Source organism: Rissa tridactyla, chromosome 13 (assembly GCF_028500815.1).
Source record: "Rissa tridactyla isolate bRisTri1 chromosome 13, bRisTri1.patW.cur.20221130, whole genome shotgun sequence".
Lineage (NCBI taxonomy): Eukaryota > Metazoa > Chordata > Aves > Charadriiformes > Laridae > Rissa > Rissa tridactyla.
In genome coordinates, this window is record NC_071478.1 from 5860596 (window position 1) to 5883984 (window position 23389).

The 23389-nt window shown below is 44.9% G+C and overlaps 3 protein-coding genes across 11 annotated transcripts in view; 1 reads left to right on the forward strand and 2 right to left on the reverse strand.

Annotated features, from left to right (window-relative positions):
- The window catches only part of MPHOSPH9 (M-phase phosphoprotein 9), a 37963-nt gene extending 34740 nt beyond the window's left edge, over nucleotides 1-3223 (reverse strand). For 5 of the 7 annotated variants that reach the window (XR_008469074.1, XR_008469072.1, XM_054218989.1 and 2 more), the window contains exons 1-2: nucleotides 2991-3222; nucleotides 397-529 (exon numbers count right to left, since the gene is read on the reverse strand). Coding sequence is in view for 5 of the 7 variants with exons in the window: in XM_054218989.1 (XP_054074964.1) it covers nucleotides 397-503 (107 nt within the window). In the remaining 2 variants the exon portion in view is untranslated. Of the gene's footprint in view, nucleotides 1-396; nucleotides 530-1769; nucleotides 2321-2990 lie in introns of those variants that run through there. The other 2 variants (XM_054218988.1, XM_054218987.1) reach the window with 2 other exon arrangements.
- A 178-nt stretch (nucleotides 3224-3401) lies between these two features.
- Nucleotides 3402-12276, forward strand: MTRFR (mitochondrial translation release factor in rescue). Of its 2 annotated transcripts, none has more exons than XM_054218994.1 (5): nucleotides 3402-3497; nucleotides 5766-6076; nucleotides 6788-7033; nucleotides 8109-8295; nucleotides 11517-12276. In XM_054218994.1, exons 2-3 carry the CDS (start codon nucleotides 5801-5803, stop codon nucleotides 6998-7000), a joined length of 489 nt encoding a protein of 162 aa, XP_054074969.1. In that variant the 5' UTR covers nucleotides 3402-3497; nucleotides 5766-5800; the 3' UTR covers nucleotides 7001-7033; nucleotides 8109-8295; nucleotides 11517-12276. The 2 variants fall into 2 exon arrangements, with proteins under 2 accessions (XP_054074969.1, XP_054074970.1); XM_054218995.1 differs by lacking the exon at nucleotides 3402-3497 and adding an exon at nucleotides 5260-5610.
- On the reverse strand, nucleotides 8370-23389 carry CDK2AP1 (cyclin dependent kinase 2 associated protein 1). Of its 2 annotated transcripts, none has more exons than XM_054218992.1 (4): nucleotides 23068-23389; nucleotides 12974-13080; nucleotides 12001-12127; nucleotides 8370-9197 (listed from the first exon to the last, which is right to left on the reverse strand). In XM_054218992.1, the coding sequence occupies exons 1-4, from the start codon at nucleotides 23273-23275 to the stop codon at nucleotides 9130-9132; spliced, it is 510 nt and encodes a 169-aa protein (XP_054074967.1). In that variant the 5' UTR covers nucleotides 23276-23389; the 3' UTR covers nucleotides 8370-9129. The 2 variants fall into 2 exon arrangements, with proteins under 2 accessions (XP_054074967.1, XP_054074968.1); XM_054218993.1 differs by lacking the exon at nucleotides 23068-23389 and adding an exon at nucleotides 13189-13272.

Sequence of the window (23389 nt, forward strand, 5' to 3'; positions counted from 1 at the left end):
GGCCCTGAGGCCGGTACAAACCAGGAGATAAGGAAGCTACTACCCTCAGCAGAGGCAGCTTAACGGCCATCTGAAGACAGAGAAAGAATCCCATGAGGAATAAGACGACCCCAGACCACAAATTACCATGGAGCGCATACAAGCTCCGTGAAGAATGCATGAAGGATGGATGCATAAATTGCAAGGGTATAATCGCCCAGGAATTTTGGTGTTCTGTGTCCTTCTCCGGAGGCACACAGCTCAAGCTGTCCTTGCTGCTGTACCATTCAAATAAATTACCTGGGCGCTGGGGGAGGCGGCGGGGGGGGGGAACGGGACACGTTGCCTGAGACTGTGTTACAGGAAACCTAGCACGAAGAAACTTCTTTTAACATAGGAATTCCTTCAACACATTACCTGTTACAATTCAAGTTACAGACAGAGCTGTGGGTATCTCTGACATCAGAGTCTCCAGAAGATGAAGGGATTTCTTGTACAGTATTCACCACATCACAGTTTTCCATACCTTAGGCTCAAGTATGACATTAGCCTGAAAATATAAAGAAGTAAGCATCACCCTCATATTTTAAAAAGCCACTTGACTTTGTTGTTTTAAGAAACCAAATTTGATTAAAGACACAGTTGTTTCAGCCAAACCATGCCAGAAAGTGCTAGCATTCCACAAAACAACCTCTCTTCCTTGCCCTGCGCCATGCTTGCAAACAGGTGCTATTTAGTCAGCCTTGTACTTGCTGGGACTCCTACGAATCAAAGAGATTCCTAGCTGTGCATCACACATCTAGACTGGGCTGTAAAGGGTATCTGAATCCAAAACATTCCAGGTAGAACAGCGTTGTTGGGGTTTGTTTGTTCAGTTTTTTAAATCTGAGGCTCCACAGATAGTTTTTGACACTTCTGTGAACGGGCCTATTATCAACATATTTAAATCTGCTGAACAGGGATCTGCACATTCACTGGAAGAAACACACCCTCCAAAAAATAACATCGAGACCCACTGAGTTAGACTGCAGTTGACCAATTCTGCCATTTGTGCGTGTAATATTTGGTTCACTTTTTTCACAGAACGCTTGTTTTATTATTACTATATAACATTAATTCAAAAAGCTTTAAAACTGTTTTGAGCTAATTTCTTACCAATTAACAAAAAAAACCCCACATAGTCAAACAGAAATCCCACAGCAGTTAAAAACAGCAGCTAGTTAACCAAAAACATCATAAATAAATAAACACAAAATACTTGTGTGGTGGTGTTGCAGCACTCAGAGCAGCAGTTTAAAAGAATAGCTGTAGAGAGACTAAAATATTCTTCCAGTTTCCATACTTCCACTAAGAAAACACTTGAAATACATTGATTAATCAGTTATTCTATACTGCTTATTTCAGCATCTCCTACGCCCTGGCGAATTCATGCTATGTTCTAGCCCTGAAGAAAAACCTTATGATCATTTCATGGATGGAGAACAAAGAGGCATTAAGAAATATCATCCTAGTAGTCTGTGACAATACTAAGAATAAATCCCTGCTGCCTTAAAGAAGCACAACACCTTCAAAGCACGACCATTTGTCTTTACGGGGCTTACAACGACATGCCACTGGCTTTTCCAGATTTAAGTTTTTAGTATTGTATAGAGATATATGTCTAACAGATAGCTTTGGAAGTATAAAAAATTATTTCTAACAGAAGGAAACAGATGGACAACTGTCCGAATTTTCCCTCTTTTACTGGAGCCTGTTTGGCTTTAGCAATAAAGCATTTTCCAGGTACTCACTCAAGCTATCTCCTTTGGGTAGCACTGAAAACATAATTGGAAGGAAGTTATCACAGATACACATATCCCTTTGGTAGAGCTTCTTGGGATAAATCAAAGAAGTAAAAATAAAGCCTTTCTTCTTTTTCTAGTGGTCAGAAGTCCGGAAAACTTGAAGGTTATCAGGCACCTAACCTGACAGATAAAGCAGAAGCTGCAAGTGTCTCAGGAGCAGCTGGATGGCAATGGGTGGGGGCTACATCAGTCACCCCCAGGATGAAATCATGGGTGGCCTATCTCAGCAGCACAGCAGATGGGTGGGACTTAGCTGTGACACAGGCTTGTTTCATAACCTCATTAGAAGTCTGTTCGCATTAAAAAAATAAAAAGTGAGCTATAACTAGACTGAGGAACAGCTAAGATGTCATCTATTGTTTCCATAGCACAAAACAGTCCTTATACGGCCAAATCTCTACATAAAGGAGCAGGATTAAAAAACCAAGCTACAAAGTATTTTGACTCTTAATTATCAGTGCTGATGTAGATGCAAACGCCTGGTCCAACACAGACACAGACACCGCGGTTCTGCCTCTCTTCCTGAGCGAGGCCCGACTGCTGCCGTTCTTCACAGGTCACCAAGGGGTGACAGAATGTCTCGGTCCCCACGTCCCCTCCTGCCATCAGGCCCTCATCTCCCCAAGGACTTCCCGAGGGACGCTGACAAGGGACAACGAGCCTCTAGGCTCTAAAGCCCCGCTCCTCTCAGGGAACGCCCTCGCCCCAAAAGCTAAGTCCCCTCTAGGGACTCACTCCCCTCACAAGTGACCCCCTCTCACCACGTCTGCCTCCTCAGGGTCGCCTCCACCCGATGAGCGACCTCCTCCCCAACTCTGCCCCTCTTCCCCTCACAAGTGACCCGCTCGCGCACACTCGGCCCCCTCAGACTCCCTCCCCTCATAAGTCACCCCCTTCCCTCACCTCTGCCCCCCCCATAGTCTCCCCCCCCCGGCCCCGGCCTCAGGCCAAGCTCCACCCCCACACTCCCATTGGGCAGCTGCCACTCGCGCTCCGAGATGTTGACAGCGCCACCGCCTCGGATTGGCTGGCGGGCCCGCCACTCGCCGGGGAAAGGGGCGGGGCTGCGGAGGCGGCCTCGCGGCGCTGGGAGGCAGCCAAGCGGCGGTAGCGGCGCTGCCGGCTCGGGCCCTACCCGCCGCCCCCGGGCCTACGCCCGGTTCCTACCCGCATTTCTGTGAGCCCGCGAGGAGGCGTCCGCAGCGGCCCCAGGAGCTGCCTCCTCCGGCCGCCGTTAGGCGATAAACAGGCGCGGCCCGCCGCCTCCTTCCCGACGATTGGCGGCCGAGTTTCGAACGTGGTGAGGCAGAGGGCACTCGAGGCGGAGCCGTGCTCGGCGATTGGCCGCCTTGACCGCGCGCCCGGCCGCGCCTTCCGCTCTGATTCGCTACGCGGAAAAGTACGCGCGCCGCCGCGAGGGAATTGGCTAGTGCGGGTACGCGCCGCACGCTTTCCCAGAACCTGATTGGTAGTGCGTGGGAGGCGTGCGTAAGCCCGCCTCTTGCGCAGCGATTGGCCTCCCAGCTGCCAATCAGCCTGGTGGTAACGCCCTCCTCCATGAGGGGTGCGCACGCGCAGAGGCGGTGTGTGAGCGGCCGCACAGGGTGGTGTGCGCCGGCGCAGCGGGCCGCGCATGCGCAGGGCGGGGGCGGCGCGGGCCCAGAGTCGCCTGAGGTAAGCGATGGCGGCGGGGTGGCGGTAGCCCGGCGGGGAGGCGACAGGCCTGGGAGGGCCGGGGTGGCGGCGCAGGGACCGTTGCGCCGCGGGTGTGAGGCGGCTGCTGCCATCACCTCGGCAGCGGCTGTGGAGCCGTGCTGGAGCCTCTGCTCAAACCCTGCTGCTCCCTGTGTTCCCCGTGCGTGTGGGACGGCGAATGCAGTTGTTTGTGCAAAGTTTTCAGCAAAACACTTGCTTTAAAACATAGTTTAATCACGGTGTCGCTGCACCGTCACCGCCGACGTCCCAGCTGAGAACGGCCGGCCGCTTCTGTAACTGTTTGAAAACTGGGAGATTAGTGTTGTTATTGACGCAGCTCTATCTATACTTAAAAGTCTCATAAGCAAAGCTTTTTTTATTGAGAATTAAAGCATTCTTAATTTTGCATTGTAAGGCATGTGTTTTTTGGAGACTTTCTGTGCTAAGCGAAATCCCGAGAAAACTACTGTCTTCTCATTTTAGTCTTGCTTTATGGCTGTAGTGTCAAGTAGCAGAAACAGGCTTCCAGGGAACGCGATTTTTTACCGTGATTACCTACTGAGGTCAGGCAGCTCGGGCAGCTGTCAGTCTTGTTTTCAAAACAGGCTGCTTTAAACGGGCAGAGCCCACGTTAAACGCGCAGGTAAAGGTTCACTTCAGGACTAGGTAGTAGTTCTGCTAATTTTTTCTCCATTTTTTTTGCAGCCAAAAAAACCCGTTACTACCTTCTAGTGCCACCAAGTGGACATCTTTACTTGCCAATAAAAGCTTTCTTAAAAATTACTTTTATTTCAACAATTATGTTCAACTTTTATGGATGTTTATTGCTAAGTGCCACTTTTTCACATGCTGAAGTATTTTCTTCTGAATCAAATAAAATATTTCAAGCATCACAGCATGTATTGGTTTAATTGCTTACCTGATGTCTTGTTGAAGAGTGCCATTTGATGGCAGTAGAACCTGACATTCCTCATTCTCCATGAGGATGATGCATCCATGTGTACTTTTCTGCCTTTTCTAATGACTTGACCTGGGAAATATCAGCACGTGAAGTAGTAGTTGCAAACCTGGTGGTCTGCCTACTCCTTGATTCTTCTTCCTCCATCTATATAGACTCTATAGAAAATTACGAGAGTAGAGCACGGCAAGCTTGTTAACAGGATCAACATAGAATACTTCTGATTTGAAATAGAGTTTTCCACACTGGTTGTATTAGACCACTCACCAAATCCTATGCATGCTAGAGCCTGACCTCAAAATCTGGGAACTTCTGTAAGGTCAAAAGACAAGTCTAGATCGTGTAATCTGTTTAGGTAAGGACTACTGTTTCCTGTACTAACCTGGCATTAAAAAGGAATCCCAGAACTCAAAATCATAAATCAGTCTGTACTGTAAATATACATACCAGAGTTCTGCTGTGTAGCGTTAGTCGGCTGTTTTGACTCAGCAGTCGTGCATCATTCTTACAGGTAAAAATCCGTCTTTGCAGTCTGACTTGTTTAAACTACTCAAGCTCTGTTCAGCCAGATCTGACTTCCGATGTCCATATCCTTGTAACAGAAATGTTCCATATACAATCTTGTTCCTCTTTTTGATTGTTTTGTTTTCCCTCCACCTCCTCTTTACAGTCTTCCATGACTGTAAGCCAGCAAAGATGGGAAGTCCAGATGCCATTATGCCAGTTACACAATATAAATTCGCTGCTTCTTCCAGTAGGCTTCTTTCAGTAGTTCAGAGCCCTGTTTAAGGCAACCTCAGAGGAGGATTCCTGCACCCTGACCTGTCCTCCCCTCATGTAGTTCAAGCACATGTCAACGTGAATTGCAGGTAGAGTTGCCAGCAAGACACAACCTGGCCACAAGTAGACTGAGTGTCAGGAAAGGCTTCCCACTCACGTGGTACAGGTCTGACTGCAAGATAGAAATATCCTCTCTTTCCTCTCCTTTGCTTTAGATACCTGTAATATTTTCCAAGTGCTGGTTGGAGTACTAATTTATTTACTGTTTTCCAGATCCCTTTCAACAACAAAATAATAATCATGGCTATTTTAAGAATCCTAATTGCAATGAGAACTGAAATTCCATTCAGAATGGTAAATATTTCAAGGCAAATGCCTATGAAACCAGTTCAAATATCCTTGAAAATCAATCTGAATATAAAAATATTGCTCCAGCCTAGCTAAGCTAAGCTAGATCATCTTAAAACAAGGATTCTCATGGTAAACTTCATTCCCCACTTCTATTTCAGGTTTCATTCCAGAGAAACTGTGTCTTCATTTCCGTATGAATGTTCCAAGTTTATTTCATTTTACATTCTTACTGCGACAAATACGAACACCGTCATGGAGACCATGGATTTTGAGGAAGCAGCAATTTTCTCTGCCCAGATTGCCCTTACTTCAGGCAGCAGGAAAGAACTCCTCTTTCAATCTCCTTGAACTAACGGAGACAGAATTAGAAGAACAGTTTGTAAGAGGTGATGGCCCAGGAGGTCAAGCCACAAATAAGACAAACAACTGTGTTGTATTGAAGCATATTCCATCTGGGATTGTAGTGAAGGTATTCAGATTTTACTTCATTAAGTCAGGAATTGCATCATGTCTTCCATGTCTGCTTTCACAGTAAAGCATAATCACAGTGCAAATGTCCTGGAGGAGAAGTTTATATGTATTGTAAACAATCTCAGCAAGCAGCAGTTTTGTCTATCAGTAGATAAATAAAGTTGGGGTCATAGCTGATCTTCCTGGCTTTGACATGCAGTACTACTTTGTAGTTTTCAATAAAATGTATCTTCATTGTAGCTGCCTTTCAGTGGCAGCTGTCACATTCTTATCCTTCTTGTGAGGTACTTACAATGTCTTCCTTAACAGTTGATCATATTCACTTTGCATTCTTTTTAAGCATTACTCTTACCTACTTCTTCTGGATTAATACTTTTAAATTAATCTTTGCTGTCTTATCACAAAGGGAAGACACGGTTAAGTTAAACTCAGAAGAAGCTTTCCAAGGTAATATGGAAGCAATCTTGTTCGCTGACAGAATTAAAGATTAATGCAAAACCATCTGACAACTTACAGTTGCAAATAATTATTAGGCAACCTCTCCAAAATATACAAAAGTCCCAGCAGTTCTTGGTGGGAGGATGCTCTTGGCTTGGGGGTGGGGGGAGAGTTTCTGTATTGTAGTGGCAGGAATATGTAGACTGAAAGGGAAAGCAGAATAATAAACAGGTTAAAGTTCCAGTAAAAATGTCCTATTGTATTTCTTCAGTGTCACCAAACAAGATCAGCAGAGAAGAACCGAAAGATAGCCAGAGAAATCCTGCAGGAAAAAGTTGACCTTTTCTACAAAGGTGAAGATAGTGATGTTTTTAAAGAGAAGAAAGCATCAGAGAAGAAGAAGCAGGAGAAAAAAAGAAGAGCAAAGGAAAACCTAGAAAGGAAAAAGCATTTGAAAGAGATGCAACAATTGGATAAGAAATAATAAACACATAAAATACTGACTTGCCATAGTAGGGTAAGGGAAAGGTTTGTCGTTATACCTAAACACAGTTTTCAAGCTAACAGATGATGTAGGGCTTCGTAAGCACAACTGAAATACTGAACAGTGACCTGCTATTACTGTAAAACCGAAGTGATAAAAGCAGTCATGTATTCACTCCTACAGCTGTCTGCCATCATCTCATTAATCACATTTAGCAATCAGTTTTTCTGCCAAGTTCAGAAGATGATAAACCAATCCTTGTTAAAAAGGAACTATAAACTTTCCGCCATTGTTAATGGAGACAAAAAAAATTCAGTAGATCTCCTTCTGCCCAGATGATACCTTATGATGCTTCGTAGCAGTTCCAATACATATGGAGAACAGCCCTAAGAGGTTATAACTTTCCATCCTTACCCAGTCAATGCCTCTGCTGACACAAATCCTCTATAAACAGTGCCCAGGTTTAGATACTGGTTCTGATGGGGTACACAGACATACTGATAGAAGAGACACCAGTCACTGGTGGCCTCCTTTAGATCTGTTAGCTGAACAAATGCTCTGTCCTACTCAGTTCTGAATGAAATTTAAACAGAAACTTTACAATCTTATCTGGAGTGGTGAAGAGCATTGGGGAGGAAGGCACTCCTGCAAGTGATGGCTGGTCAGTCATGGTCTTCCCGTTCAAAGGTAGAACCGGGTCATGACAGTTAAACACCACGTGTTGGAAGCTGCCGGCCAAGGCAACGGAATCCAGTTCATCCAAGTTGTGAAGTAATTAAGTTTGCTTCTTAATACTGTATTTTCTTCAAGTATCCATAAGTCCATAAGTATTAGATGTCCCAGATATCACATCTTCCTTAGGATATAGATTTGACTGTACAATAGTGAATTTGAGTTCATTTATTATGTTTATGCTATGCTACAGTTAAGCTTGGGCATTTTGGTATCTTCACTCATTTTGACAGTTTCACATTTTATGCAAATACATGCAGCTGCTTTTCCTTTGTTACTGTTACTTTGGAGCAACTAATGAAGTGTACTTTCCTATTTTGATCCTGTTAAGAACTCTTAATTGCTTAACCAGAATTTCTCTTTCATTCTTGGACAGCATCCTCACTGGCTGCCACCAAGTTCTCACCTTCGACAATACTTTGAAAGCAGTAGAGACTACTACCAACTATACCGCCTTCTCACAGAGTTCGACTGCATCTGGAGTGTACCATGGATGGAAACTCTCCAGCAATCTGCAGGCCCTTTCCCTTGTCTGTTCCTGAACTTGAGCCTCCCACATGAAGGTTAAATCTTTATCTGTTGAGAGTTCCTGTTCATGGAGTATGATTAAAGTGACTGTACATAGCTTTAATACAAATTGTTAATGAAAATAAGCTTTATTACGTCAAGTAATAAATACATACAAAGATGCAAATAACAGTTTTAGTAATTTATCCAGAATTTCCTTTTTTTGGCAAACTTTAAACTGAAATCTCCAGCCTTAATGTAGAAATTAGCTTTCCAGGACCTTGTTATTATTTAATAGGTTTCCCTATTTTCCATGTAACTCATGCACTTTAAATGGACTTCAAAGCACTAACAGTCATGCAAATGTTTATGCAAAATGAACAAAAAAGGAAAAATAAAAGAAGGGAAAGGTTATTTCTAAGCAGGGTCTATGCTGTATGACAATTTGTGACTTAGCAGACTACTAGGTACAGCATGCTATTCTGCATTTATTAAAAAAAATCCTTAGAGCTTATGTCAAACTTTGAAAGATTGACAGTTTGGGGTTAAGTGAATACAGTCAAAGGAAAAAAACAGAATGAGGCTGTGGCTGGATAAAAAGAGAACTGAAATATAGCCTGGGAGAGAAAGAGCATTCCTCTGCATGCAGTTCAGTTTTCATGTATTAGAAACATTTTAGGGAGTTTTAGCGTCTTTACAAAATGCAAACCCTCAGTAAGTTGAAAAATCCTTGTTTTCTCATTCTTAACTATACATTTTTGTAAGGGCAAAACAAGAAAGGTAAAACATTCAAAATAAAGGAATTTGTCTGAATGTTTCAAGAGTCAAAAGGAATAAGTGTTACTTTTTCTTCATTAAGAGATGGAAAATCTTGCAGCTGAATTAGTGGGCTAGGATCTTGCATTTCGTTCCGTCTCAGCCAGGCATTCCCGAACTAATCCTCTAGCATGAATAATGCCTGCAAAAGAATTGGACATATTTTAAATCATCTCATTCAGGTCACACTTGCAATGGCAGTTCAGAGAAACGTTTACGTATTTCTGTCCTGAGTTGCCAAGGCTACCAGAGCATGCCTCAGAAAAGGGAGAGATCCCTCGCTTCCCAAACATCAGCTGCTGCTAAACAAGTTTGCTTTCCCAACCTGGCATTATAAATTGAGAAGTGACTTAAACCAGGAATCTAAGCATGATAAGATGTGTAGGTCTGCAGTGACAGGTATATTTTAATGTGCAGTGCAGGCCTATTTAAAATCAGAGACTTAACTAGAAAGAAAAAAAAAATCATCTTGCCTACCTGTAAATTATCTTGCTACAGTGGAATGAAAAAAAAAGCAAAGTTATTTGGGGAGTCATTTTAGCAAGCTCTAAGTCTTAATACCTTGGGATAATTCTCATCTGAGAGGATGCATCAAAATTCAAGCCTTCATAACACTGCTTAAACACAAGTTGTGTCTCTTGTAAGAATAAGAAGAAAATTTTATGGTGTGTGCAAAAAGTTACCTCCTAACACTGGCTCAGCTCCCAGTGTAAATCATCACCACTTTACATGCTGCCATATCTACTCTCATCTGATAGACATAATGTGGAATTTTCCACTACGAGTCCTGTTGCCTTGAGTTCCAGCAATCTGGACCTTGATTCTTAATCCTGGAACTAAATCTAGATTCATGTTCACAGAGCTGCTGAAAGAACAGAGCTTGAGATAGATTTTAAAATGAGAGACGGACAGATTTTTCTACAACAAACGAGGTTATATTTTACTGACAGGACAAGATAGAAGGCGATTTCTCTGCTCAATGATGCTCCTTAACAAGGTGGAGAAAGGACAATAAGGCAATAGATGAGGTTTAATCTCTATGTGGAGATAATGGATTCTGTTTCTAGAGGGCTGCTAGTCCAGATCACAGCAACAGCCTTTACGTCCAAGGAGTACTGACTTGGGACTTGACAGGCGCAAGGCTTTGCAGAGGGTTAAATTGACACAGACAAGTAAAGCTCCATCCCACAGCCGTGGGATGCAGAAACGCCTACTCAAAGCAGTGCATTAGACCTGGATCTGGTGGCAGGACGCCCAGTTTATGCAGCAGAACTACCCTGAATTATGTAGAACACTGGGAATTTGGCCAATTTTAGAGGTCAGTAGCCTCTGTGCTTCGGAGCGGGTGGAGCTGGGGACAGGGACTTTATTCAGGAATAACCTCCATGTGGCCATGGAGGCTGCCGTCACGTGGCTACCCTCAGTCACTTCTGCTCTCGCACTTGCACATTCTCCTGCAGCCATTAGGCTCCCAAAATGGAAAGAGAGGTATGCTTGTGACCAAAAGATGGCAGCAAAAAGTATTTATTTAGGATTCTTTGCAACACTGGTAAATCACAGTGGCAGCACTGAATCTTAAACCTACATTAGCCAACAAACTAAATACTACAAGAAGCAGCAAAACAACTTTTCCTCACTGAACTGAACCATTCAGTTCGGAGAACATCTGCATCTCTCCCAGTCTCTCTCAAGTTGTCCCCATTAGCCTATTGCCATTCATGATCTATTAACACTGACTCAGGCAATACAATAAAGAGAGACTCCAGCAACATTGATTTTAGCTGGGCCAGATTCCACTTACCACTCATCAGCAGACTTTATTGCATCCTTTCCCAGAACAGCTACTAGTCATTTTATTGCATGTCATGGCAGATATATTACTCTCCCATAATGGTTGAGCCTTAAATAAAGCTTTGTAGTCTTGGGTAAACCTAAGGGGGATTTGCAAGGTGGTGAAGTTAGTCTGTTACCCATTCAGGGTTGAATGCATGAGCCAAACTCAGCACACGGACCGAGGACAGGGAAGAAAAGGTAACTACACTATCCTGGCAAAGGGCAGAACTGCCAGCACAACTGTGGTCGATGGCCTTTCAGGGTCATTTCAGGAGCTAGAGCAGTGGAATGTCCCACTGCTCCTTCAGAAATATCCCTTGCACGTCCCCTGCAGAGGACAATGTCAAGCTGATGTCAGCAGCGGGGCATGCGGGGGTTTCTTTTACACTGCAAGGAAAGGGCATTTATTACCCCTTTTAGCTGACAAAGCAAAGCTAGAGAGACCTCATCAGCCAGGCCTAAAAGCTTCTGTGTCCCTTCCTAGTGGACTCTTAATGACATCCACTTGACAGCAGGTAATGGCACCTAAGCAGCCCAGCACTCCGCAGAGAGGAGGAAGGTGTATGTTTGACATCTCGATCTCAACAGCCTTCACTGACAACGTTTTCTTCTTTCTTTTTTTTTTCAGATCTTCTCTCCACCAGCCTTAGTGTGAATTACCACAATGTAGTATTTCTTTAGGCGAAATGCACTTTAGTAAAGACTCTTGGGTCAAGTAGATGGATGATGTATATGAGAAAAAGTAAACAATGCTTGGTTGTATTTTTTGAAAACTGGGGAGAAAAGGGAATTGAAGGGGCAAGTCAGTCACCAGGAACCTAGACGAACATATCCATTAGACACCTTAAGGTTTCTAAAATAAGGTTTGAATTACTAACTGAAACTCCCCTTGTACACATGAAACACATTTGGTCACTGGTTGATCTATCAAATACAGCATGACTAGAGTATCCCAAGGTTTCAGTTGCTCATTAATACACCTGGTTTCATGATGAGCTCAAGACAGCTGATTCCTTTCAAAGGCAACAGTTGTCATGAAGCTGTATACAAGCAGTCAGTGCACAAAGTATATGTGACACAATTATTTTGTTTTAAATGAATTTAAACATTACCTCTTTTTAGCCTCTCCATCGCACTTTTACTCCCAGCGTATGTGGGTCTAATCTCTTTTCCTAATTCTTCTATGATAGCTAGAAGTTCTGCATATTTGCTTTGCGGTACTTGACTGCTGCTGGTACCCTGTAGTAGAAAGTAGATTAGTCTCAATTAAATACTGCTAAAACCAAAACAATTACAACAAACAGCAACTGGAAATTCATGGAGGACCGGAAATAGCCCTGGAAGCCGCTTTTTTTAAAAAATAAAATTTCAGGTTTTTTTAATATGAACAGGATTTTCTTTTTGCGGTTGTTGCTATGGTTGGACACAATGCTATGTGCCCTTCAAAAATTGGGATCAACTGGAAGGATGCAGCTGTAAGATTGGGATCTTAGGTGAAACAGAAGTTAAAACAGTCCTGCAAGAACAGAAAACTGAAAACTGCGTATTTGACTCTCTCTATGCTTTTATCAATGTTTAGGTGTGTATTTTGTGGAGAAGTTAGGTAGGCAGGGAGAGTAAGAAAGATACACACAAAACTGCCCAGATGATAAGGGAAATCCTGTTAAGTCAAACACATTTCACGGAAAGTTTACCACCGGATTCCTGATACTGCCCACAGGATACACAATTCACGAGACTAAATTTTAGAGTATAATTCTGCTGAAGAAAACCAGCACAGGAATATTAATTTTTTAAACAAATAATTTAAAAATATGTTAGAGCCCTTACTACCAGAACATAAGATGTGTTTCACTGTGACTCAGAAGGGATGGGACTAACAGTTAATTAGTAACCAATCTCACTCAGCACTGCTCAGTCTAATTTGATCCCAAGACATGTGCGATGAATCAGTCTGCCATTTGGGTTTGATTTCAAATCTTCGTGGGAGGGAGGAACACCTCAGATTACAGGCCACAATCCACACTACTATGCAGAAGCAGGGTCAGTGATCTGATTAAAGAAAAACAAGCAGCAGAGCTCTACCTGCATCCCTTGTGTATAGCCTAGAGATGGGGGTCCGTAGTCATTTATAAGCTGTCTATATTGTGCAGATGTTGCCATACTTGTGGAGGGAGAGTGAACACTCCCAGCTGTGAAGAGAAAAGGAAAAAAAAAATCTGTTATTATCTAAAGATTAATTAATCTGTTACACTGGAACACAATTTAGATCACTTTTTTCTAAAGCTGTGACTGCTCACCTTTGTCTAAGCCCACTAATGCCATTTCAGAGTCACACTATTTGCTAGGAAGAGAATGGTTAAATTAATGCTTCTCTAACATTTGCTGTACATTTGAAAATAGCACAGTCTGCAACATTATCAGTGCAAATTGTTTGCCTAAAAGTGAAGCAGAGAGTAACATGACAGGTTGTTCTGCCTAGACAAACTGTAAATATTAAGGAGCCCTATTTTTGCATATATACATTCCACATAGATGAGTCTAGTGTACTGTGCTATTTTTACTTTTTCAGTGCAAGTTATCTGAAAGTAATTTTGCAACTCAAAGTGTCATTACATGGTCAATGCAAGTTACCCTCAGTACTATTTTCAGCCAATGCCAAAACTATTCCAAGGGAACAGTCAGTTGAGGTACATCACATCTGCTGCTCATTGACATCAGAGGTGACGAGTGCTACCTTTATTCCTCTTTGTGTGACACCAAATGTTTTTAGACAGTCAAATTGTGTTATGTAAGTAAACCAAAGGAAAAAGAACATCATTTTGGGTTACGGTTACTTTTTGTAAAGTTATAAAAGATTATATTCAGATCTACAGGGTTTTGAGTCGACCAAGAGTTCGGAAACAGACTAATGTGATCATTGACAAACCACTCCACAAATGAACAATCAAAACACTTTTTCCCCCTCACCTTCAACGGTAAGAACCTAAATTTTTCTTAGGGGTCTTAATTATGCTCCCCATTTCACAACAGTGCTAGAGGACCTGCTGATTATGGACTGTACACTCAGGACTAAGGGAGCATTACACCATCCAACTTGTTCACTCTTGCAGCTGAAGTGCCCCTGCATCCGCTGATGCTGCTGTCTTTGCCTGTGGGCACAGACTGCCTGCTGTCTGAAAAAGTCTCCCCCCTTACAAACTACTTTGCTGAAAATTCCCAACTGTCTTTCATATGAGGAACAGATCTCATTTACCAGCCTTCATTTAAATCTAAATTAAACTGATGCTAAAAGGCACTGGGGCTCAGAACTATGTAAATCTCTAGCTTTGTTTTAAAGTTGCAAATTATTTAATTCACATTTTCCCCTCACTACAAAAAGAGCAAGCAAGCAGTTACACTGTAAAAAGCCATGCTGAGGACAGTGGATAGACTCTTGTTCTCAGTTGGGAAGTCTATTTCCACTTCAGAATTAATCACAGGATACCTCTGTGGTGTTGTCATCTTTACAAGAAAAGAGTGTGTTCTTAATTTTTCTAGTTAACCAGATGTAAAACTCTAAAAAAGGCAAATTGGGCTGGTCACTAGGTCACCTTAAAAAAGCAAGGTTTCTCTTTGTCTTTAACTAAGCTGCTAAATTTTATGGCATTACAATCTGCATTTCCGTTGCTAAGGTTTTACATGGAGCTAATTGTCACACTTTGCTAAAGCATAGTAAAACCCCAGAAAACTAAACAACACACCTATAGAGCATGGCACTGTGAAGGAACACCACACTTGTCATCTATTCTCTCAATTAGTTCTTCACATTATCAGCTCAAAATGCATGCACAATTATAACTTCTGTATGTACAACTCAGTCAATATTTCAAGTCCAGATGACTGAATTTCAACAGTTATCAAACATGACACAACAGCAAACCGCGTCTTTCCTCCAAGGACTTCAAAATGCTTCAAAAACATTAATGAGCTCCTTGTGCTGCAAGGTAGGAAGGTTTAATTACCTCAATTAAGCAGAGAAAGACTTAAGCAATTTTTTCTCATGTACAATAAAACAAAAAGACCCATCCTGCAAAGACTTGTTCCTGAACTGTTATTGCAAGCAGTCACATACAAGACCTGGGAGCTCCAAACTGGTTCAGAATTAAGGCAAGGACTCCAACGGTCAGGCTCAGGAATCCTTCTTTACCCCCTGAGCAAACCTTAGCCGCAGCCCATGCAAAACAAAAAACAGTTTATCACCACCTTATCAGTTAATGATAATATAAAGCAGATAATTTAGTGATTGTTTCAGATTATGTTGATGTAAGCAATGACATGTGCTTGGTCTTTAGGAAATAACACAGTAGGGTATGTCCAGATAAGAAAGAAAACCCTACTAGAAATGTGATGTGCCAAACAAATCAAAGCAGTGAATCTAGGAGCCAACCAGGAAAGTTTCACAGATGTGAAAGCCAGCAACATACAGGGCTGCGCTGGGCAGTAGTTGGTCTCAGCATGGGAGCTTGAGTCCAGCAGTGACTCAGTCAACACTGAATGGCAAAAACAAGCAAGAACTTTCCGTACGCAACTATGAGTAAGAACCTGCCGCCGAGTTGGAGCACTGCTCCTGATGTGAATTAGCAGTCAGATTGGTGGAGTCACGTCGCTTCAGCAGCCGGGAGTGCAGTATTGTCTACTGTACCCACGACATATGCAGAGCTGTGCTGCAGACACTAGAGGCCATTGCTGAGTACGGCGTGCCCTGCCAAATGACAGATCGTGGTAACCATGGTGAGTTTACCCGTTTCTTTGCAGTCTGCATCAAAAATGTAATAAGACATAATGCCATGCGCCGACCACTTTATCAGCAGCAGCAGGCCCAGAGAACAAAGAAAAGGATTTGACTTGGCCATGGTACCAGCTTCCCTACACCCATGTCAGAAGTTGTGCCAGTCAAACTCAGCTGGAGGGGGAAAAAAAAAGAAAAATCCTTGATTTCACCTCAATTTAAGACGATGCAATCATGAAAATGAAATTAATTGTGGGGGTATTAGCATCTCACAGTGTAACGGACCTTAAGCTTTTTGACCTATCACTTTGTATGTTAATCTCAAGGAGAAGCCCTGGGTCTTGGAGGACTATTACCCAATTAACCCAAAATGCATCTGCATGTCTGAACATCCTATCTCAGATTAAAAAAAAAAAATTTTTTTAAATCACCAGCTATTGCTATTATAGTTAGCAAGAAAAATTAGGGCAGCAAGTCTCACAGTCAATACCCAGTCAGAAATATCAGTGTGATGATTAGGTATTCACTAGAGAGAAAAAAAAGGAGGGGGGATCTAAATTGAGGCTTGCACTCTCACGGTAAAGTGACAATGGAGACAAGACAGTAAAGAATTGACAGAATCGAAAAGGGAGCGTGCTTGGTACCGAATTCAAGTGACACTGTATCACATACCAAATTGTCTTAGTGCTTACTGCTGTTTAAAACCTAAATTAATATACACACTTTCCTCCCTCCACTTTCCTAATTAAACATACACAAACCCCTTTATATACCCATTTATTCTTGTGCCAACAATGTCTTTTATTTCTGTATTCAAACAGAAGATTGCCAGAGGCATTTTTCCCCGCAAAAATATAGTGATTTTCTTGTTAATCAATATTAATCTTTTTTAATTGAGGGGGGTGTCTAACAATACAGCAAACAGAAACGAGATTTTTGTGTCAAAATCTCTTCCTTCCAGTAGCCTCTCTGAGCCCAAATTACTACCCTAGGAGACAAAGGATCTAGAGTCAATCTTTGTTTGCCTAAACTCCCACTTACCAGGAATCTTCCCATTAATTTCTGATAGGTTTGTAAGGATCCCTTCAGCTCCTCTGCTACTGTCTCCAAGCCTAAGCAGCGATACCAATTTGGTCGTCTAAGTTTTAATTCTTAATTCTATTGCTGCTGCTTGCTGGAAAAATTAATGGCAAGGCAGCTTACTGTGCACCCTGCAAGGAAGCAGTGGGGGCAGGAACACAGGGGTACTCTCACCTGCTCCACTCCCAGCAGATGCCATGGTACCGACACAGCTTAACTGCCACCCTGTTTTACTCTCACAAACAGCAAAGTAAAATCAGGAATAGTTACTCAACTCACCGAGTTACTCCTGTAGAACTGACTTAGACAAGTCAAAAGCCAACCCCATTGGATAACTGTTTCTCCACTGTTCTGTACTTTGCAAGGTCCTATAGCACTGCACAGGTAAACTCCTGCCATTTTACAAACTCTCTGTACACATGAACATGACAGCATCCAAGAAGAGATACCTGTAGCCTGGAGTTTATCCAAGGTACATGGTATAGTCTGTGGAATCTCACTGCTTCTGCCTCCATTTCATAGTCTCTCCAAGCTGAGGTTGTTTGCAACGTAAAGGCTGTTGCTGCTTAGATGGCTAGCGGTCATCACTTCTTTAAATAGAGCTCAGTGCTGGGGGTTACTGCCTCTGCCACACAACTGGAGAACATTCCTCATCTGCTTTAGATGATGGCAGTTTGATTCCTAACGGCATGCGGTATGAGACAACCCGGCTGGAATATTTTAACTGAAAGGATGTAAGTTCTTCTGTCCTAAACCAGACAACTTTGCAATAAAACACATGAGAAATGTTCATGTAAGCTGCTCTGCCAACGTACATTGCGAGGCATCTTCAAGCACAAGGGGAATGGTAACAACTTCAACCAGCACAGCCATTTCTGGAGCAAGTATTTGAACGCAGCCTGAATCACAGTTGTAGTCTTTTAGCTGACTACAAGAATATTTGATTCCTTAGCCCTCTATGCACTTTGGCTTAAGTTCAACAAGAACTCCTTGCCATCCATGGGACACCGCACGATGTCTACACAAGCGGATCTGCTGCACAGCCAAGCCACACACTGAACTCTACAGGAGTTGCCAACCCAGAGCAAAAACAGACAGCCCCCATTTCCCCCAACCTTCCAATAAATTTTTTAATTTAAAATCATGGTCCCTGTTCTCATTTGCACAAAACATTCCTTATAGCACTGCCTGTGAAAGCTATATTTTCACCCACTATTTCCCCCTTAAACAGCCCTTGTGGTAGAAACAGACCTTTCTTTGAATAGAAATATTTCCTTTTAAAAAAATCCAGAGTGCACATGCATAAATACGTTCTCAAGAACTAGGACATTCTTTATCGTAACAGCCAGAGGCCTTGCTCTTTTGATCTGTCACACTCTGGGCCTTTCCTCTAGCACTCTCGTTCTTTTTAATCTTTCCATGTGGATAACGGTCATGTTTTATGTCTCCTCTTCCTACCCCCCTGCCATTTTTTTTTAAATCGGAAAAACCAGACACTTGGACTCCCCACCATTCTTTTTTTCTAGCTTAAGACATGGGCTATTTCTATACCAGCAAGTTATTTCGCACAACAGGAAAGGATCAAAAGATTAAAGCATTTGGTACATGTATATCACATGCAGTTGGGGTGAATGGGTAAGACTTAAGATTAGGTTTTAGTCTGGTCCCCCCGACAGCTAAGTGTCTGTATTGTGGGTATGGTTCAAAGCTGTCCAATCTTTGGTTTGGACCCTTGTGTTCCTGCTAAGGGAGGGAGCATTAGCGGTGCACAACTGGAGCAGAGCTACTGGTTCACTTTTATCCAAAATTAATCAAGTTAGCATCAACCAAAACCGCTCTGCAACTCAACCAACATGAGATGGATGGGAATGATGAGAAGATTCGCTGATTGTGAAAACCATACTGTTGCTCTGAAGCTAAACGCTCCGGTAGACAAAGCCAAAAATGCCAGTTTTCTAAGTGTCCAAACAAGTCCACTTGAAAATTGCTACTTCTGAAACATGCTTAGCGTGCTTTGCAGGTCATTTTTAACTTCGCATGGACTTCAAAGAGATCAGGGAACCAACAAATTTCAGTTTTAATTGGAGGGGGGAGTGTATTTCCTAGAAATTATCCCCTCTGCATGAACACTTTGCTCTCTGCTCTGCCTACAAACTGTATTCTTTCCAGTACTCCCACTCCAAAAACCACCTCTCAATACGGACAACAATATCAAACATAAGCTGTCTCTGTAAAGGGCGATAAGCAAGCCATGTGCTTATGCAAGTCTGCACTACAGTCTTAATAATATAAGGAATGGCCTAGTGCTCTTGGTATCATTTCTCAGGACTGAATGAAATTGGTCTCTCCAGTTGCAAGCTACAGCCCCAGCTAGGGAAATTCTTTTTGCTTCACCTCTCAGCGAGAATTTGCACTTTTCACCAAGAAACTCCTGGGTGCTGTGAGGTGCAGCAGGTGCACTGACAGCCCTGTTGGTCCTCAGCTACAGTAGTACCTGTTGTACAGGCCACCACTTGTTCATGTGGAGCCAAGAGGCAGCTCCTTCCCTTGTCACAGTCTGCTGGAATTTGTTTTTCCAGGTCCTACATAAAACAGTTTTTAAGCTTTATTACAGGAACAGGGTTTTATCTGCAAACGTGACATTTTGCAAGAATTAGAATAAAACCAAAGGCAAATCCCAAGCTGTTTCTGATGGCTTCTGCATCTTAAAACTTCTTTTCTCTGACCTATGCAAACTCTGAACAAAATAGGAATGCCGGTGAATATCCACAGAGCCAGAAAACACATGGATACAAGGGGAAAGACAAACTACAGACCAGTTCACATCTGGTGTAAATCTCTCTGGTCCCCCTGAAGTTAATGGAGATGCTCTACCTCACCTCAGCTCAGCAGCTGGCCCTCTTACAGAGAAATGGTTAAACAATAAGAAACACAAGACAGATGAGGAGGAAAGAGTACTTCACAGGATTCAGTATGATAAGCAAGAGAATACAAACAAATCAAAACATGGCTGTTAGAAAGGGTAGCAGAGGTTCCTGTGGGATACTGCAGGGTCAGGTGAGGCTGGGAAGGCAGAGCCACAGCATTGCAGGCCCCTAAGAGTGCCTTTTTACTGCCCAGGCAGAGAAGCTGCTTGTGCAGGAGATTAAATCGGTCTCCCCAAGAACAGACAGTCTGGAACCGACAGCCTGAGGTGCTACAGCAGGGGCACAATTCCCAGAGCGCAAGCCCTCCAGGAAGGTGGCTAATAACTTGCTGCAAGCCTGGTTGCAGACACCCTGGGTCAAGCGGCACCACTGACCTGGGCAACAGGGAAGAGGAAGAGGCACCAAATTCTGCTGCGACAACACGTTCTCCTTCCCTCAGCCTGGTGTAAGGCAGAGGAGTCAGCACCCGGATGCTTCCAGCATCCTGAGTCACTTGCGGAGCAGCTGCATTTTCCTCACCCGCTGTCATCCCCAGATCTGCCAACAACCCACGGAGCCTTCCTCCCCATATTTCCTCCCCCCCAGCCAGCTCCTCTCCCTCAGGACTTCAGCCCAGGTTGCTGACTCCCCAGCATGCTCCCGTGCAAGAAGAGAGCTCAGTCACCCACCAACCACAACTGCTTCATCTCACCGATCCCCTTGCTGAAAGCAGTTTAAAAACGATTTTGCAGAGTGGCCACTCTCAGCCTAAACTTGAAAGGAGTTAGGTCTGCAGCAAGGACGCAGCTCCAGGAGCTGACACTGCCTTTCCAAATACTCCTGCACCAGAAGCCCTGCACTGCAGGGAAGCAGCATGACCTCCCAGAGGAAAATCCCTGTGAGATCCACAGCTGCCCAGAGCCCTCCGTCGGCCGAGACCAAAATATTCAGCATTCATACAGAGAGGCTTCTGCAGGGCTGATTTCAGGCCAAAAGGGACAGATTTCCTGTTTTCCTCTCCTCTGCAGGACGGGGCGGGGGGGGGGTGTCCTTCACCCCAGGTTTGGAAGCAAACCTAGGATTCCTACTCCTGTCTGGGGGGCATTTAATTTAAGCACAATAGAGAAGCAACCTCCTTCAACTCAGAATTAAGCTCCAGAAAGGAGGGGGCCATTTGCAGACATATCACTCTGAATGCGATATGTGCAACTGCAAGGACTGCTTTGTCTAACTCCCTTGGCCTTAGGCCACGGTGCTGGCAATACCACTAGCTAGAGGAAGAGCTGGTGCGTGAGGATAATGGCAGAAGACAGGGAGGGAAGAGAGAGCCCATTTTGGATTCCGAGGAGGACGTTCTTTCATTGAAAAGATACTGGGGGTGTAGAGGATGATCCGAACTCAGAAGAGAGGACAACTTAGACAAGAATAGTTCCAGCATGACAGCAAACTGCTGCTAACTTGCCATTACGAGGGAAAAAAAGGAGCGGGGAGGGTGGGGGGGAAGGGAAAGACAGAACTGCATGAAAGAATCTAAAACCCTGATCGCAGCCGGAGCGTTAGAAAGCACACAGACACGGCAGCAAGAGGACCGGAGACAGAAACTTCACCACTCAGCTCGCATTGTGAGCGGCACGGCTGACCCGGGGTTTCGCAGTCCTCGCTCACAGAGCGGCCAGACCCCGAGCCCCCCCCAAGCATGACCTAATCCCCAACCCTCACCCACCATCGCAAAATACCACCTTTGTTTTCCCTGCAATTTTACGGCTGTTCCAGAGAGAAAGGCACAGGTTCTCGTGGGAGCCGACAGGAGAACGGTTTCCCTTGCTGGGCTTTGTTTTGTTTCTTTTTTTTTTTTTTTTTCCTCCGGTGACACTTCTGCTTTTTGTCAAAAAATCCTCAGCACATCCCCTGCTTCCTGACCCCGTTGCAGAGCAGCGCTAGGGCCCACAGTGCTCCCCACACACAGCCCCAGCACACCAAGCCCCGACGTGCTCGCAGCCCCCCCAAGCTCAGATCCACGCAGGATCGAAGTGTCTGAGGCACAGGGACCTCAGTTCTCATCCACCAGCTGGTGACGATTCCTTGCAGTAAAATGAGACTGTGCCACTCTCCTGGTAGCTAGAATAGAGGTGTATCTTGTCGATCCCTTTCGTTCAGCAATCTCCCAGGATTTACAACCACAAACGGCGCTGTAAAAAAAATCACCCAGGCAGATTTCCCTCCCTCCTAAACCCAACTGCAAAACTTTCCTTTCTGAAAAAAAAAAAAAAAAAAAAAAAAAAAAAAGGAAAATCAGCCTTATTTCTGGCTGCGGATGGTCTGATGCCAGCCCTGCAGGCTGGGGCTGCGGGGAAGGGAGATGGGAGTATTATTTTATTAAGTCAGAACCAACTTCTCCATTTTGGTTCTGTTTAACACCAGCCGGCGCGCGCAGATTAGCGAGATCCCCTCCAAATATCCCACAGCGAAGCAATTGCTGCTGCGGCTTTGTTCAGGCTGCACCGATTTACACACGCTGCCCGCCACCCAGACCCACTCCTACAGCAAACACCTCAGCGCAAGAAAAAACACTCGCCTGCTGTTACCTTCGGAAATTAGGGAGGAAAAACAAAAAAAAAAAGGGGGGGGGGGGAATGTTGGGGGGAAAAAAGAAAAGTTAATGGCATCAAGGAAACTTTTTAGAGAGGAAAGTTGGAAAGACTCCGGTACAGATCCAAGGAAGAGACATGATTTTTTAAAAAGGGCTTTTGTAAGAAATAAAGAGCAACTGCCGCCCCCCCATTCCAAAAAACCTCCGGCGAGCAGAGAGGGCTCCTCCGCCCGGGCTGCTCCGCGGAACCGGCAGGCTCTGAGGGGGGAGCGGTGCTCGAGGGTCCCCTGAGGCGCTGGCGGTCCCCCCCCCGGCGGCGGAGGGTGCGTGGCCGGGGGTCCCGGGCGGCTCCTCGGCGTGAGGAGAGCGGGCCGGGGCGGCCCCTCCGCCTGAGGAGAGCGGCTGGGCGGCCGCGCGTCTGAGGCGAGGCGAGGCGAGGCGAGGCGCGGTGCGAGCGGCACTTGCGGCGTCCCGCCAGCAGCGGTCCTCGCTGAGGCGCCGGCGGAATATTCCTGATCCAGATCAATCAGCCGCCCCGGGGAGCCGAGCATGGAGGAAACCCGGCGGCCGGAGCCCCGGAGCGGCGGCGGCGCGGAGCCGGCTCGGCGGGCGCGGCGCTTCGGCGGAGGGGCGGCCGCGGTGAGGGCTCAGGGCGCCCGGCCGGCGGGCGGGCGCTGGTAATGGCGGCGCGGAGCCGTTGCCCCGCCGTACCGGACTGGGCAAAAACTCGAGTCCAGGGCTTCCCTCCCCCCCCCCCAGGTGCCGGTGCGGCACCGCGGCGCCCCGCCGCACGCCTCCCAAACTTGCCACCCAGTTGCCGCCGCGGACTTACCCGGGTTGAGGGGAGTCCCGGGGATGTGGGCGTTCAAGTTGGGCTTGTAAGACATTCCCAGAGACATGGCCAGCGGGAGGAGGAGAAGCGTCCTGAAATTCAGTGAAGCGTCTCCGTGTCTCCCAGACACTTTGGGTTGTTTACAGCAGTAGCAGCACCGGCAAATATGGCCGTCAGTTATATTGACACCCACAATGCAATATATCATCCATACATCATGAGGAGACGCGGATCCAAAAACTTTGGGGGAGACGAGGCAGCCACCCGCCGCGGCGGCCCGGCGCCCCGCGCACCTCGGCGCGGAGGGGGCGCGGCGGCGGGG